The sequence below is a fragment of the Anas platyrhynchos genome, chromosome 37 (genome assembly GCF_047663525.1).
Source record: "Anas platyrhynchos isolate ZD024472 breed Pekin duck chromosome 37, IASCAAS_PekinDuck_T2T, whole genome shotgun sequence".
In the NCBI taxonomy this organism is placed as follows: domain Eukaryota; kingdom Metazoa; phylum Chordata; class Aves; order Anseriformes; family Anatidae; genus Anas; species Anas platyrhynchos.
In genome coordinates, this window is record NC_092625.1 from 2,407,393 (window position 1) to 2,423,860 (window position 16,468).

At 47.2% G+C, this 16,468-nt stretch overlaps 1 protein-coding gene and 1 long non-coding RNA gene across 2 annotated transcripts in view; both read right to left on the reverse strand.

Annotated features, from left to right (window-relative positions):
* Positions 1 to 16,467, reverse strand: part of LOC113841371 (uncharacterized) — a 37,082-nt gene extending 20,615 nt beyond the window's left edge. Inside the window, exons 1-7 of the long non-coding RNA XR_011806266.1 lie at positions 16,418 to 16,467; positions 15,369 to 15,409; positions 13,858 to 14,058; positions 13,637 to 13,759; positions 12,777 to 12,899; positions 9,074 to 9,185; positions 105 to 190 (exon numbers count right to left, since the gene is read on the reverse strand). This is a non-coding gene — a long non-coding RNA (uncharacterized lncRNA). The remainder of the gene's footprint in view (positions 1 to 104; positions 191 to 9,073; positions 9,186 to 12,776; positions 12,900 to 13,636; positions 13,760 to 13,857; positions 14,059 to 15,368; positions 15,410 to 16,417) is intronic.
* Positions 5,272 to 8,723, reverse strand: LOC140001126 (uncharacterized). The gene has a single exon (XM_072032310.1). The coding sequence runs from the start codon at positions 8,290 to 8,292 to the stop codon at positions 5,404 to 5,406; it is 2,889 nt and encodes a 962-aa protein (XP_071888411.1). The 5' UTR covers positions 8,293 to 8,723; the 3' UTR covers positions 5,272 to 5,403.
* Position 16,468: the final 1 nt, after the last annotated feature.

Below are 16,468 nucleotides of genomic sequence, written 5' to 3' on the forward strand. Positions count from 1 at the left end.
TTTTGAAAAAAAAATAAAAATAAAAAAATAAAAAAAATCCAGCTCTTGTCATCTAACTTCTACTTTTGTTTGGTTGAAATGCTACATTTTGGATTGTCAGTTACCTTTTCATTTGAGAAAGCAAGAACTACCACAACTGGACACTGGATCTGGTACTACTCCAGAATTACCTCGCATGTTAGCACAAGGTCTTAGGGAACAAAGAGAGACAGTAAATAAATAAGATCAACTATGCAAAACACACACTGAGTTTATAAATAGGGTTTTGCCCTTAAAATTCCCAACTCTTGTGTCAGAAGCCAACCTTTTTTTCTTCAAAGTTCAGCCAAAGGCCTTTTTAAGTGGAAACTTTCAGCTTTAGCTTGTTTTCAAACACCCAGGGCAAAGCTGTATAATGGAAAGATTTCCCCCATTTTTTCAGGCAAGACATTTATTTTAATACCCAGCTATCCGAGGGCAGTAAGTTGTAATTATTTCAGAATTTACAGTTTTCTTTCACGAGCAATTTTTAGCCTATAAAGAATGAACGGGGCATTTAATTTTGGTGCTGTAGATCAGTGCCACTTCAGCATAACTTTGTAAATAAATTATTATTATTATTATTGTTCCCCATCTATCAGTACTACGATTATAGTGAGGGTCAGGGCCCAGCAAATTAATGGAATTATTTTAATAAGAACCCACAGGCCTCCAATTCTGTTCTTTTTGTATCACTACACAGTCCACCTATTTTAGGTAAGGTGGTAAAGAGGTGAAAAAGCTGTGGTGTAAAAAAGTAAGTTCAGTCAAGTGAAAAACAAACAGTTTCAGTTTGAACTAAACAAAAAGCTTTTTTCTTCCAGCAGAGGGAGGATACTTCATCATGGATCAGCCCAGAAGTGCCTTCTTCATGATTTAAAACAAATCACTGCAGCAGCCTATGCAAGTACAGACAGCTTGCAATGCGTTGCTTCAGACTGCTGAGACAGGACATGGTAATTTGAGAAACAAACTGTCATCTGTTTGTTTTTTTTTTAAAGGAGATTAAAGCATGCTTGCATTAGAATAACTGTTTTATTTACACAGAAGCTTACTTTTTCCACGGGAATCTGTGTAAGGAATATAGCTAGATAATTGCAAAAAGCTCAAAAGCAAAGCCTGAACGTATTTAAAGAATTAACCGATTAACTGATGGGTTAAGCCACATCCTTATACAGAATAAGAAATTTGCCTTTCCTAAATCATAGGATATATTTCCTGTGCTTACACTATTGTCAACCAAAGGGATTAAAATAATTATATTAAAAAAAAAAAAAGCAGAACAAACAAAAACACCAAAAAACACAACATACACACACACATTTAAATTTGATAAATTTGATCACACGCTTACTCAGGTGAATGACTATACTAGAAGAAAAAAACACCTGCACACTAATCTTTCTGTATATACAGAGAGCAGCAAAGTTACAAAAAGCTAATGAAGTAGACATCATCTCAAGTGGTGTCGTGGTTTAACCCGGCCGGCAGCTAAACACCACGCAGCCGTTCGCTCACCCTCCCCCCTCCCTCTCTGGGACGGGGGAGAGAAATGGAGAGTGAAGCCCGTGAGTTGAGATAAAGACAGTTTAATAAGACAGGAAAATAATAATAACAAAATAATAATAACAATAATAATAATAATGATACAATGGTGATAATACGAAAGTAATAGTATGTACAAACAAGTGATGCACAATGCAATTGCTCACCACCCGCTGACCGATGCCCAGCCTAACCCCGAGCAGTCCGGCCCCCTCCCCCCGGCTAGCCACCCCTATATATTGTTTAGCATGACGTCAGATGGTATGGAATACCCCTTTGGCTAGTTTGGGTCACCTGTCCTGGGTCTGTCCCCTCCCAGCTCTTACTGCACCCCCAGCCTGCCCGTTGGCAGGACAGAGCAAAAGGCTGAGATGTCCTTGGCTTAGTATAAGCACTGCTCTGCAACAATTAAAGCATTGGGGTGTTATCAGCACTCTTCTCATCCTAAGCCAAAACACAGCATTCCACCAGCTACTAGGAAGAAAATTAATTCTGTGCTAACTGAAACCAGGACATCTATCCACCCCTTATTCCATACCATTTATGTCATGCTCAGGTTACACTCTTTTCCATACATTCTAATTAGTCACCTATAGTAATCATGGTAGTGATAACATACAGTATAATATACTATTTAACATGGTACAATTCAGTTCATGGGCTATTCTCACCCAGTATTAAATCTCCTTGAGGTACACACCGGACCTCTCCGTTCTTTTGCATCACCCACCAAGTGTATCCAGGTCCCTGAGCGAAAACAATTCCACGAATAGGTTTGCCTTTTCCTGAGGCAGGAGTAGCCCAGACTGTTTTACCCAGCGTATTTCTTACATGCACTACAGGAACTTTATCCCCATCTACAGTACGTAACAGGTTTGATTGGGCAGGTCCAGCTCGGTTGGTAGATCCCCTAGTATTGACTAACCAGGTGGCCTTTGCCAAATGCGTATCCCAGTTTTTGAACGTCCCAGCGCCCATTGCTTTCAAGGTAGTCTTTAACAGGCCATTGTATCGTTCAACTTTCCCGGAGGCTGGTGCATGATAGGGGATGTGATACACCCATTCAATACCATGTTCTTTGGCCCAAGTGTCTATAAGGTTGTTTCGGAAGTGAGTCCCATTGTCTGATTCTATTCTTTCTGGGGTGCCATGTCGCCATAGGACTTGCTTTTCAAGGCCCAGGATGGTGTTCCGGGCGGTGGCATGAGGCACAGGATATGTTTCCAGCCATCCGGTGGTTGCTTCCACCATTGTAAGTACGTGGCGCTTGCCATTGCGAGTTTGAGGGAGTGTGATGTAATCAATCTGCCAGGCCTCTCCATATTTATATTTTAGCCATCGTCCTCCATACCAAAGAGGCTTTGACCGTTTGGCTTGCTTGATTGCAGCACATGTTTCACAGTCATGAATAACCTGTGCTATAGCGTCCATGGTCAAGTCCACCCCTCGATCACGAGCCCATCTGTATGTTGCGTCTCTACCTTGATGGCCTGAGGTGTCATGGGCCCATCGGGCTATAAATAATTCACCTTTATGCTGCCAATCCAAGTCCACCTGAGCTACTTCAATCTTAGCAGCCTGATCCACCTGCTGGTTGTTTTGATGTTCTTCAGTAGCCCGATTCTTGGGCACATGAGCATCTACGTGGCGTACTTTCACAGCCAGGTTCTCTACCCGAGCAGCAATATCTTGCCACAATGCAGCAGCCCAGATGGGTTTGCCCCTACGCTGCCAGTTGTTTTGCTTCCATTGCTGTAACCATCCCCACAGGGCATTTGCTACCATCCATGAATCGGTGTAGAGATAGAGAACTGGCCATTTTTCTCGTTCAGCAATGTCTAAAGCCAGCTGAATGGCTTTCACTTCTGCAAACTGACTCGATTCACCTTCTCCCTCAGCAGCTTCTGCAACTCGTCGCGTAGGACTCCATACAGCAGCCTTCCATCTCCGATGCTTCCCCACAATACGACAGGACCCATCAGTGAACAGGGCATATTTCTTTTCATTCTCTGGCAACTGGTTGTACAGTGGGGCTTCTTCAGCACGACCCACCTCCTCCTCTGATGATATCCCAAAGTATTTGCCTTCTGGCCAGTCCATGATCACTTCCAATATTCCTGGGCGACTGGGGTTTCCTATTCGAGCCCGCTGAGTAATCAGTGCAACCCACTTGCTCCATGTAGCATCAGTTGCATGATGCGTAGAGGGGACCCTTCCCTTGAACATCCAGCCTAGTACCGGCAATCGGGGTGCTAGGAGGAGCTGCGCTTCAGTACCGACCACCTCCGAAGCAGATCGAACTCCTTCATATGCTGCCAATATCTCCTTTTCAGTTGGAGTATAGCGGGCCTCAGATCCTCTGTATCCCCGACTCCAAAACCCCAGGGGCCGACCTCGAGTTTCCCCAGGTTCTTTCTGCCAGAGGCTCCAGGTGGGGCCGTTCTCCCCGGCTGCAGTGTAGAGCACATTCTTTACATCTGGTCCTGTTCGAACTGGCCCAAGGGCTACTGCATGGACTATTTCCTGCTTGATTTGTTCAAAGGCTTGTCGTTGTTCAGGGCCCCATTCAAACTCATTCTTCTTACGGGTTACTTGGTAGAGCGGGTTTACAATCAGACTGTAATTTGGGATGTGCATTCTCCAAAACCCCACAACACCTAGGAAAGTCTGTGTTTCTTTTTTGTTAGTTGGTGGAGACATAGCTGTTATTTTGTTGATCACATCCATTGGGATTTGACGACGTCCATCTTGCCATTTTATTCCTAAAAACTGGATCTCTCGTGCAGGTCCTTTGACTTTATTCTGTTTTATGGCAAAACCGGCTTTCAGAAGGATTTGGACTATTTTCTTCCCTTTTTCGAAAACTTCCTCTGCTGTGTCACCCCACACAATAATGTCATCGATGTACTGCAGGTGTTCAGGAGCTTCCCCCTGCTCTAGCGCAGACTGGATCAGCCCATGGCAAATGGTAGGGCTGTGTTTCCACCCCTGGGGCAGCCTATTCCAAGTATATTGGACTCCCCTCCAAGTGAAGGCAAATTGTGGCCTGCACTCTGCTGCTAGAGGGATGGAGAAAAATGCATTAGCGATATCAATTGTGGCGTACCACTTGGCTGCCCTCGATTCAAGTTCATACTGAAGTTCCAGCATGTCCGGCACTGCAGCACTCAGTGGTGGCGTGACTTCGTTCAGGCCACGATAGTCCACTGTTAGTCTCCACTCGCCATTAGACTTTCGCACTGGCCATATGGGGCTATTGAAAGGTGAATGGGTCTTGCTGATCACTCCTTGGCTCTCCAATTGACGAATTAGCTTATGGATGGGGATCAGGGAGTCTCGGTTAGTGCGATATTGCCGCCGGTGCACAGTTGTGGTAGCGATTGGCACTTGCTGTTCTTCGACCCTCAGCAACCCCACAACAGAGGGGTCCTCTGAGAGACCAGGCAAGGTAGATAATTGTTTAATGCCCTCTGTCTCTAAGGCAGCTATACCAAAAGCCCACCGGAACCCTTTTGGGTCCTTGCAATATCCTCTTCTAAGATAGTCTATGCCAAGGATACATGGAGCATCCGGGCCAGTCACAATACGGTGCTTTTCCCACTCATTCCCAGTCAGACTCACTTCAGCCTCCAATACAGTCAACTGCTGAGATCCTCCTGTCACTCCACAAATATAGATGGGCTCTGGTCCTTTATAGCTCGATGGCATTATAGTACATTGTGCACCGGTGTCTACTAAAGCCTTATACTTCTGTGCGCGTGATGTGCCAGGCCATCGAATCCACACAGTCCAATAAACTCGATTGTCCCTTTCCTCCCCCTGGCTGGAGGCAGGGCCCCCCTAATCCTGGTCAGAATCTTCTTCGTTTCTGTGTTTGAAGGATTGTCTGCTGGAAGTTGGAGCAGCAAACTTTTCGGAGAATCCTTTTTTCCTGACTGTTTTCTTTTGCAACTCACGTACCCGTGCCTCTAGGGTCGCGGTAGATTTTCCATCCCATTTTCTCATGTCCTCTCCATGGTCCCGTAAGTAAAACCACAGGGTGGCACGGGGTGAGTACCCACCATATCGTCTTCCTTGTGTGGGTGAACGCCTACCCCTGACAGCTGAGACACTGCTTTGTACAGGTGCGGAGGAGAATAATCTCTCTTCAAGTTGGTGAACCTTTTCAGAAAGTTTCTCCCAAGTGTTCTCTTTTGGTCGGTGGGCACTGGTTGGTTCAGGTGGGGAGGACAATAGATTCTCTTCAAGTTGGTGAACCTTTTCAGAAAGTTTCTCCACAGCTGAGACGCAGGCCTGTAAGGAAGAGGAGAGACTTTCTTCGTACTGCCGGAGTTGTTTAGCCGCTTCATCCACTGTGGGTTCCTCATCCTCTTTCCAGGCCATTATTGCCAATGAGCTGGCATATGATGATGGTGCACTCCGTACAAACTTCCGCCACATGGGTCGTGTACACTTGACTTCATCTGGATCTTTGGATGTTTGTCTGAGGTCTGGATCCTCATAAATCACTTCCCGTACGGCTAATTCCCTCAGGTACTGGATTCCCTTCTCCATAGTGGTCCACTTGCCTGGTAGACATAAAATATCTTCCTTGAAGGGATACCTTTCCCTCACAGCTGAGAGGAGACGCCTCCAGAGGCTGGTGGATTGTGCTCCATCTGCAATTGCTTTGTCAATGCCGGCGTCTCGAGCAAGGGATCCCAACCGTCTGGCTTCCCTGCCGTCTAATTCCACACAATTGGCTCCAGAGTCCCAGCACCGGAGCAGCCAGGTGACAAGCTGCTCACCTATACAGTGACCAAAATCTTTTCGCACATCTCGTAGCTCGCGCTCGTTTAGGCTTCGGGTAGTTACTGTTGCTTTTTCGGCATCCTCATCTTCCTCCTCCTGAATCCTTGATGGCCCAGCGTCGTCATCATCTTCGTCATCTCTATACTTAGTTTTGGCAGAAGCCTTACCTGGATTGGCAGAAGACTCTCTGCGTTCTAAACGACTTGAATTTCTATACCATATTTTCACCTTCTCTACAGGGGCAGCTTGCACTGCTACTGCTCGTTTCTCTGACTTTGTTACAGGGTCTGCCACAGGGGTTGGAATGCCCTCTGCAGGGTCAACTTGCACTGCTACAGCTCGTTTCTCTGACCCCGTTACAGGGATTGGAATACCCTCTGCAGGGTCAACCTGCACTGCTACAGCTCGTTTCCCTGACACGGCCACAGGAGCTGGAGCAGTTGCAGGAACCGGAGCTGTAGTGGCTACAGGAGCTGGAGCTGGAGCGGCTTCAGGAGCTGGAGCTGGAGCAGCTTCAGGAGCTGGGACTGGAGCAGTTGCAGGAACTGGGACTGGAGTAGCGGCAGGAGCTGGAGCTGGAGCGGCTGCAGGAGCTGGGATTGGAGTAGCGGCAGGAGCTGGAGCTGGAGCAGTTGCAGGAGCTGGAGCTGGAGCGGCTGCAGGAGCTGGGATTGGAGTAGCGGCAGGAGCTGGAGCTGGAGCGGCTTCAGGAGCTGTAATTGGGGCGGCTGCAGGAACTGGAGCTGGAGTGACTGCAGGAGCTGGAACTGGAGTGACTGCAGGAACCGGAGCTGGAGCGGCTGCAGTAACCGGAGCTGGAGCGGCTGCAGGAACCGGAGCTGGAGCGGCTGCAGGAACCGGAGCTGGAGTGGCTGCAGGAGCTGGGACTAGAGTGGCTGCAGGAACCGGAGCTGGAGCGGCTGCAGGAACCGGAGCTGGAGCGGCTGCAGGAACCGGATCTGGAGTGGCTGCAGGAGCTGGGACTGGAGTGCCTGCAGGAACCGGATCTGGAGCGGCTGCAGGAACCGGATCTGGAGCGGCTGCCGAGTCCACCGTAGGGGTCACAGTGGCCGTTGGATCTGTCACAGGGCTTGGAGTGGCCGCAGGGTCTGTCACTAAGTTGATAGCAGTATCAATGGCAGCTCGATAGGCATGAGCCAGGCCCCAGCACGTTACAATGATTTGTGTTACTTTGGAACTGCCAGCATCATGACACCTTTTTTTCAAGCATTCTGCCAGTTTTTGAGGATTTTGCCATTGCTCAGGGGTGAATTTCCAACACACTGGGGGTGCCAACTGCTCTAGATGCCTGCCCATATCCACCCATACTCCCTGCCACCCACAACTATCCTGCCTCCGGGCAGATCTCCAGATGAGCTCCCCAAGTAGTTGTTTAACTTTAAGCAGAATCTGAAGTGCATTCATGAGGCAGAACAACAAGACTATGGTATTCCGAGTATCCCAATAATATTCAATATCTTGGAGAGCTATTTTGACAAGCTCAGGGGATAAGAGGGTGGTGAAGGAGGAAGGCAGATATCTTGAGGGAGAAGGCAGAGTGATCCAGGAGGATACAGGGGTGGTGAAGGAGAAAGGGAGAGTAATCAAGTAAGAAAAATTATCTTCCCCTTTTCCCTCCACAGACTGACTCTCTAATGGAGAAAAACAATAGGTATAATTGCTAATAGTTCCCAAGATACTGTTTCCAAAGTACAGAGTCCACGATGTTACTGAGTATGAATACCAAGTTAGAGTCATGACCAGATATCTTATCGTCTCATAAGCCATTGCTATAATACTCAGTACCATAATGATCTGAAACCAGGGCCCAGAGAGGATAAACAACACTACAGAGAGAAAATACGGAAAATAATGTACTATAATACTCAATTTGGAAAACAGGCGCAGCAGAGTTGAGATTAAAGCAATCAGCATCATGACAAGTGACTATTAAGCAGGTCTAATCCTTACACCAATTTTAGTTTAACACACTCTGATCAGATCTGCCGTTATCTCAACCTTTCGGGCCCCACGTTGGGCGCCAAAAAGGCTGTCGTGGTTTAACCCGGCCGGCAGCTAAACACCACGCAGCCGTTCGCTCACCCTCCCCCCTCCCTCTCTGGGACGGGGGAGAGAAATGGAGAGTGAAGCCCGTGAGTTGAGATAAAGACAGTTTAATAAGACAGGAAAATAATAATAACAAAATAATAATAACAATAATAATAATAATGATACAATGGTGATAATACGAAAGTAATAGTATGTACAAACAAGTGATGCACAATGCAATTGCTCACCACCCGCTGACCGATGCCCAGCCTAACCCCGAGCAGTCCGGCCCCCTCCCCCCGGCTAGCCACCCCTATATATTGTTTAGCATGACGTCAGATGGTATGGAATACCCCTTTGGCTAGTTTGGGTCACCTGTCCTGGGTCTGTCCCCTCCCAGCTCTTACTGCACCCCCAGCCTGCCCGTTGGCAGGACAGAGCAAAAGGCTGAGATGTCCTTGGCTTAGTATAAGCACTGCTCTGCAACAATTAAAGCATTGGGGTGTTATCAGCACTCTTCTCATCCTAAGCCAAAACACAGCATTCCACCAGCTACTAGGAAGAAAATTAATTCTGTGCTAACTGAAACCAGGACAAGTGGTAACAACTAAACCTAAAAATGTCTCTACAGTAATATTACATAATACAGCGTTCAGACTTTTTTTTGTACCTGCAAGTAAGGTTAGGGTCGACATTCCTTGACAGCAGTAGTTCCACAGTCTTCAAGATGTTTTCCTCTGAAGCATGAGCAGCACACGCTGCCATCAGCACTGTGTACTTGTCTGTTTGGAAACTTACAGTTAGAAAATTGCATACACCAACACTACGCTAGTCCAAAAGTTCCTTTAAAAGCCTTTACATTTGCTAGAGTTGTTTATCAGGTGCTGATAACTAAGATTTAAGAAACTTGTAAAGGTAAGAAACTTGTTTTTCCTCCACTAAAAGTCACTAGAATTATCAGGTAAGATGAAGGCATCTAAAAAGAGAAGACAAAGACAGGAGTGAATGAGACTAGTAGAGCATCTACCACTACTGAAGGTGAGGATGCTTGCTTAGGTAGTGAACAAAAAACCTGCAGGAGCTTAAATTTAGGTATCTGTTTCTAAAATCTTGGTCCACACCATGAGATTCAATCCCTGTTCCTCCCTACCTCGCCCCAAAACACAGCCAAATGAAGAAACATCTTACTGAAGTTAACTGCAACAGTTAAAAAAAAAAAAAAAGTGCATGCAACTATTTTTTAAAAAACACATAGCAGCATCACTTGTAGGGAGAACAGGGGTCCATACAAAGGACAGTTCAAGTAACAAGGCTTTATTAAAGGGATGAAGGAAAAGAAAACCAGTTTACAAACCTAGACTACTATTGTGCAGTACTGGCAAGAAGAAGATGGCAAAAGGAGGTATGTTCCTTAGATCCACATCCACAATACGTAAAAAAATCATCATGAGGAACCGGTGTGTTTCTCTGCTCCAGCTCCAAAGGCAGCTGAGTGTTACGTGCCACCTTTACTCATGGATCAGAACTGCACACCACTGCTGTTCGCCCACAGAACAGGGGAGATCTTTCCTATTTTTCTCCTACGGGTATGTGGAAAACATCACACCTCAAGGACCTTAGCAAGCTCTTTGGCTTAGAAGACTGTCATTTGAACAACTGCCCACTTCGCTTATTGCACAAACTTACATACAAGCTCAAACATGCCTTCAGCAATTTAACAAGTATAATTTTAACTGTACATACTTCAGACCGATCCTTGAAGTGTTACAACATATTTTCTACCTTTCTTATCGAAATCTTAGGACTGCGTATGCACTAGTACCTTTATTCTTCAGAAGAGATCAGATATTTTTTGCATTTAAACTTGAGAAGTTTATATACTTCACCCCAATCTGCTCCACTTTCTTTGCTTCTCCCAACTTCTCGTCTTTGACTTCTCCAACTTACGACCTTAGATTTGTGTTTAAATTCACCTAGGCTTTTATAGACCAACCTGCAACTTTCAACCTTCTCATACAGAAGTTGTAGAACGCATAAATCAGTGTATTCAATGAAAAAGTAAGTTTCATAGAGTCACTTAAACTCCTTAACCGTAAGTAATTAGCTTTCCAGTAAATAATTTAATTCACTAACAGATTCTTGCTCTAAACATTTAAACTGGTCATAATAATAACATGCACTGAAAGCTGGCTGGACTTTGAACAAAAGATAGCAATAAACATCATTGATCTGGGAATTACATTTAAGAAGAAACTGTAGTTATATTTATATTCCATAGTTAAAATAGTGATAAAGGGTGGGAAGTTGATTTCTGCTGGCCTACCTACAGGTCATACATAAGCAGAAGAAGAAACACCTCAGAACACTCAGCTTTCTCTTCTGCACAGAAAAAATGGTAAGAGACTGGTAAAAGATTAGTCTGTGGTCAGGCTAGCTGAAAAGAACACACACACAGAAGAGACAGTGAATTTACTCCTTCAAGATGCTACATTCTGATGCCACCACACAGCAAATGCTACCATTAGTTCCTCATTCTTCATGGCTATCAAAGTTCATTCTACTATTAGGGTAAAATTAAGCGAGCAGCTTACAAAGAAGAACTGAAACGTGACAAACAGTGATTAACAGCAGAGCTGTTGTTAGGATTATAAGGTTCTAACATTACTAGTACGGGATCACTCGCGTGATTGCCAGCTCGTACAGAACAACCAGGACTGATGACATTTAGTGCCACTTAGGGATGGCATAGCTGTACTGAACACATTTGGCTTGACCTGAATCAATCGCTTGCAAGACTGCTCCTGGCTGGACAATGCTCAGCTGTGCCCTAGCTACTATTTCGCTATACGAACCAGCAAGGAAACAAGCTGAGAAACCTGGTCCCAGCAAGGTGCCACTTTGGGCAAACACAACTGGTCACAGGGTGAAAAAATGCCATGCACGTTGGTTAACTGGATGGCTGAAAATGCTGCCCACAGAAGTTTCTGTCCAATTTTACAGCTCTCTACAACCATAAACACGGAACAAGCATGAACTGTAGCAGCCACATGCAAGTCCTCTGACACTGGCTAAGGACAGTAATTTGAAGGCTTACCTGTCCTTGGTGCAGGCAATCTACTCTTATCTCAGACTGATCAGCTCCTAAGAAGTTCAAGAAAATTTCAGAGTCCTGATTTGTACCACCTGCACTGCAGTCTACTACTTCTATTACAAATACTTGCAGTCTACTGGAAAATAAGAGTACCATTTTTATGTACTTCATAGTAACACGTTTCGTCAGTTTCTTCTGTATTACAATGTCTTTTCTAGAGCTCGGCTAAGTTTTCCAACATAACAAAGCAGAAGGAAAACACTACAGTCGAAGCAGGAGAGAGTTATTAATGAGCTATAAAAACTGAGAGAGGAACTAGTAGTATTGATAAGTTCCATTAAACTCTTGCCAAAACCCCAGATTTGGCAACACACTGAAGAGTAATTTTCACTTAATATAAAACTTTTGCTCTAGTTTCATAGAAGTCTACAGTAGTTTCCCATCAACTGGACAGCTACTCCTGCAAGCACATTATTTCTTCAGTTCATGCCAGAGGAAGGGAATTACTCTTTGTCACCATCTTGCAGACCTGACATGTGACCTACTCTTCTGATTGTTAGGGTGTAGTCATTTAAAATATAACAATCAAAACCCATCATTAACCTAAAACCTAGTGCTTATTTATTACTTTGGTCTGAAACGAGATACACTGCGATCACACGAGCAGGTCAGCTGGCACGTTTGAAGGCTAACAACGAGGGACTGGAGAGCAGAAAGCAAACAACTGCAGCGGGAGAAGCATCAACCAAGGCCTTAAAGATGAATCTATTGCACATAACCAACTGGAAAGCTGAACAAAGGAGTAACATTTTATAGGAAAAAAGCACTTCTGTTAGATTTAGAAGGGATGAAACAACATCGTCATCATGAACTTAAAAGCAGTGGGTACCACCCAAAATTCAGGATTCTAGCTGTTTTCTGCATTCATAACAGGATCAAACAAAGGAAGTTTTAACTCTACAACTTCACCCTAGGATTCTTAAACAGGTATTTTCAAACACCGCTTTAAAAGATGTACCTGGGGATCAGGAGGTGCTATGGAAGACAGAATGAGAGGGAAAGAGAGAGCCAGAATAAGGATATCCATCAGCTGAATCCAGATGAGATCCAAGAATGCATATATATCTTACTTCAGAGATACTACTTTTGCTTTACAAATCTAGACTATATCCCAGTTCCATTGTGATCATTTCATTTTTTTCTCTCTGCATAGAAAGAGAATAAAGGTAGGACAGTGTCTGACACGGGGAGGTACTGGCCACTATTTTTATTCACATCTTACCTATTTCAAAGCATGCATTGGCACCTCTGTCCAGAAGGAGACGCACCACTGCAAAATCAGCCACACTGGCAGCACACATCAGGGGAGTCCAGCCAAACTGAAAGCTAGGTTCTACGCTTACACCTGTCAAAATTTAAGACACTAAAATCTTTAAATTACATCCATAAATCTTTTATAAAAAAGACTTTATAAAATCTTATTCAAATATGTATTAGCATGAAGGTTACACAGTTTCCACGTAGTTCTAGGGAAAGGAAAGCCTCTTATACCATTGTTGTTTTTTAAATACATCCTTCTCTGGAATACCAGAAAACAACTTTTAGAACTGACCCCAAGGAAGCCCAGTACTCAATCCAAGTAGGTAAGCACAACAGAAAAGCATTTAAATAATAATAACAAAAAAAATAACTGCAGATTAATTTCAGAGAAGTGAACATAATCTGTTTTCTCCACTTTAGTGCTACAGCTTTTCTCAAACTAAACCCCCAAATTTTTATTCTTACCAAGCCAAATGGGCTGCTGTGCAAGCAACGTGTCTGTCATACTATTAAGACCATACTGACTAGGGTTTTCCGGCTTCACGGCTCCTTTTATTAGCTGCCTTCCAATGCAGCTAAGCTGCAGATACTAGTTTTGTGTTCAGTACTACGAAAATATTATCTCCAAAGAAATATAATTTACAGTCTCTTCCAACCTATTCCCATTCTATAATTCTAAGATAAGATAATGCAAGATTCAGTCACCACCACCAGCTGTGTTAGCCTGTAGAATAGCCACAGCCTCTTCTGTGGCTAATCATAAACGGGCCAGACGGCCCTTCCAAATTCACTAACCACGGAGTACCAGACCCAGCTACTCACGTGACAACTTTCAAATAAAAATCTTTATAGAGTTTTGCAGTAAGAGAAAACATCCCTTTCATCATCCGTCGTGTATTATTTCCTCCATAGCAGTTGGTTGCCGTCAGCCGATTCCATGTTAGTCTAACAGTGATACGGATTACTGAATGTATTTCTTTACAAGGGGAAGTTGTGGAAAACACTGTCCTAAGAAATTTGGGACAGTCAAGCTACACACAAACCTTTTCATGCAGAACGTGTATTCACCTTCCCTGCCTAGGCAGCTTGGCAAAGATCTGCTCATTGGAGCAACGTGAAGCCATTAAAGCTGCGAGTAGAAAGTCCCCGCTCTGCAATTGATTCTTCAGCTGCTCAGGATCAGGAGTTGTAAGCCATAAAGAGGAAGCATTCAACGAATGCCAGGTTTCGAAGTATTCTAACACCTGCAAGCCACAGAAGCTATGATCAAATCCTTTCAGCAATGCATACACACTAGCTGCAATCCTTAATGCCACAGCATTCCTGCTTGCCGTTTACAAAACGCTTCGCTGAGGCCCACTGGGCATGGCGGCGGCAGCGCGGGAGGGGGCTCGGGGGGGGCAAATCCCAGCGGGGGGGGCCGTGGTGGCACCCGGGGACAACGGGGCGGGGGGGGGGGCACCCCAGGGTGCTCTCAGCACCCGCTACGGCCTCCACGGGCGGCGCCACCTCAACCACCGCTACCGGGTGCTGGGGGGGTGGGGGGGAGATAAAAGAAGGGGAGGGGGGCAGCACCCCGGGGTCCCCTCCCCCCGCTCCCTCAGTGTTCTCCCATCCCCCCCCCAATGTTCTTCCCCACCCCCCCCACCCCCAACATCATCAGGGCTCCCCCCCCCCGCCCAAAAAAAAAAAAAAAAAAAAGAAGTGGGGAGATGCAGCCACCCCCCCCCACACACAAGACCCCTCTCCCCACCCCCCAAATTTGGGGACACACAGCCCTCCCCCCCGAAGCCCTCCCCCATCAGCATCTTCCCCCCCCCTCAGGGTCTCCCCCTCCCCCCCCCAAAAAAAATAAATTTAAGGAGAGCCCCCCCCAATGAAGCCCCCTCCCTAATGCCCCCCCTGCAAATTGAGACACCCCCACCAAGAAACCCCCATTTATCCTTTCCTGACCCCCCCCCAAAAAAAAAAAAAACAAACCCTGGGGGGGGGCCCCAGTGACCCCCCCAAATAAAAATATTTGGGGGGGTCCTTAATTATTGGGACCCCATTTTTTTGGGGGGGCCCTAATTATTGGGGTCCCCATTTTGTGGGGGTCCCCTTTTTTTTTTTTGGGGCGGGTGGGGAGAGCAAAAATAAACCAGGAGCCAAAATAACATTGCACAGTTTTATTGGGGGGGGGGGCTGTAATTAAAGGGGGGGCTGTAAATATCGGGGGGGCTGTAAGGGGGGGCTGAAATTAAGAGGGGGGTCTAATTAAGGGGGAAAACCCCTAATTTGAGGGGGGGGCATTAATTAAGTGTGGGGGGGCTTGTAATTAAAGGAGGGGCTGTCATTAAGGGGGGGTGTAATTAAGAGGGGGGACTCAATTAATTGTGGGGGGTTGTCATTAAAGGGGGGGCTCTGATTAGGAAGGGGGGGTCTAATTAAGGGGGAAAGCCTTTAATTAGTGGGGGGGGATTAATTAATTGGGGGAGGGTAATTTTGGGCAATTTTGGGTGCCCCCCCCCCCCTGAAAAAAATTCCCTTTTGCCCCCCCCCCCCCACACCTTACCTGGGCCTCCCCCTGCAGCAGCAGCTCCTGCACACCTTGTCCTGGGGGGGGGTGAATTTTTTTTTTGGGGGGTGGGCGGATTTGGGGGGGTTGGGAGGGGTCCTGGGTGGGGGGGGGGGTTCCAGGGGGGTTTTGGGGGTATCTGGGGGGGGAATTTGGGGGGGAGAGGGTCTTGGAGAGGTGGGCCTGGGTAGGTCTTGGGGGTATCCGGGGGGGGATTTTGGAGGGGGGGGTTGGGATTGGGGGTGATGGGGGGGAGTTTTTTTTGGGGGGGTTCTGGGGGCGGCTTGGAGGGGAAGGGGGGGGTCTTCGGGGGAGGTACCTGGGGGGGATTTTTGGAGGGGGGGGGCAATGGGGGGCAATTTGGGGGCTTGGGGGGGGTCCTGGGGGGGTCTGTGGGGTGGGGGGTCTCTCGGGGGGGGGGTCTTGGGGGTATCTGGGGGGGATTTTGGAGGGGGGGCTTGGGGGTGATGGGGGGGGAGTTTTTTGGGGGGGGGTCTGGGGGCGGCTTGGAGGGGAAGGGGGCGCTCCTGGGGGGGGGTTGGGGGTAGCTGGGGGGGGGATTTTTTTTGCAGGGGGCGGCAATGGGGGGGCAATTTTGGGATGTTGGAGGGGTTCTGGGGGGGATCTATGGGGTGGGGAGAGCTCGTCGGGAGGGGGAGGCTTGGGGATATCTGGGGGGGTCCGGGGGGGATTTTGGGGGGGGGGGCTTGGGATTGGGGGCGATGGGGGATGGAGAATTTGTTTTTGGGGGGGGGCTTCAGACACTGGGGGGGGCACATGGAAGGGGGTCTCATGCGGGGGAGGGGGGTGCAGGTGGGGGGGTTTACACGGTGGGGGGTCACGTGAGGGGGGGGGCACCCAGAGCTCCCCCAGGCGCAGGTCCCGGCCCCGCCACGTGCTGAAGCCCCACGAGGCCACGGCAAAGCCCCCCAGGGCCCCCCATGGGGGGCACAAAGCTGGGACCCCCCCGCCAAAAAAAAAAACCTTGACCCCCGAAGGGTCAAAGGTCATGGGGGGGTCAGAGGTCACGGGGGGGGGGCACTCACCGAGTCCCGGAGCCCCCAGCAGGTCCTGGAGCCCCCCCCTTCTTGAGCCGG

Excerpts from the sequence above, each read along its gene's own strand:
- LOC140001126 (XM_072032310.1), bottom strand. The coding sequence starts at position 8,292 with ATGATGCTGATTGCTTTAATCTCAACTCTGCTGCGCCTGTTTTCCAAA.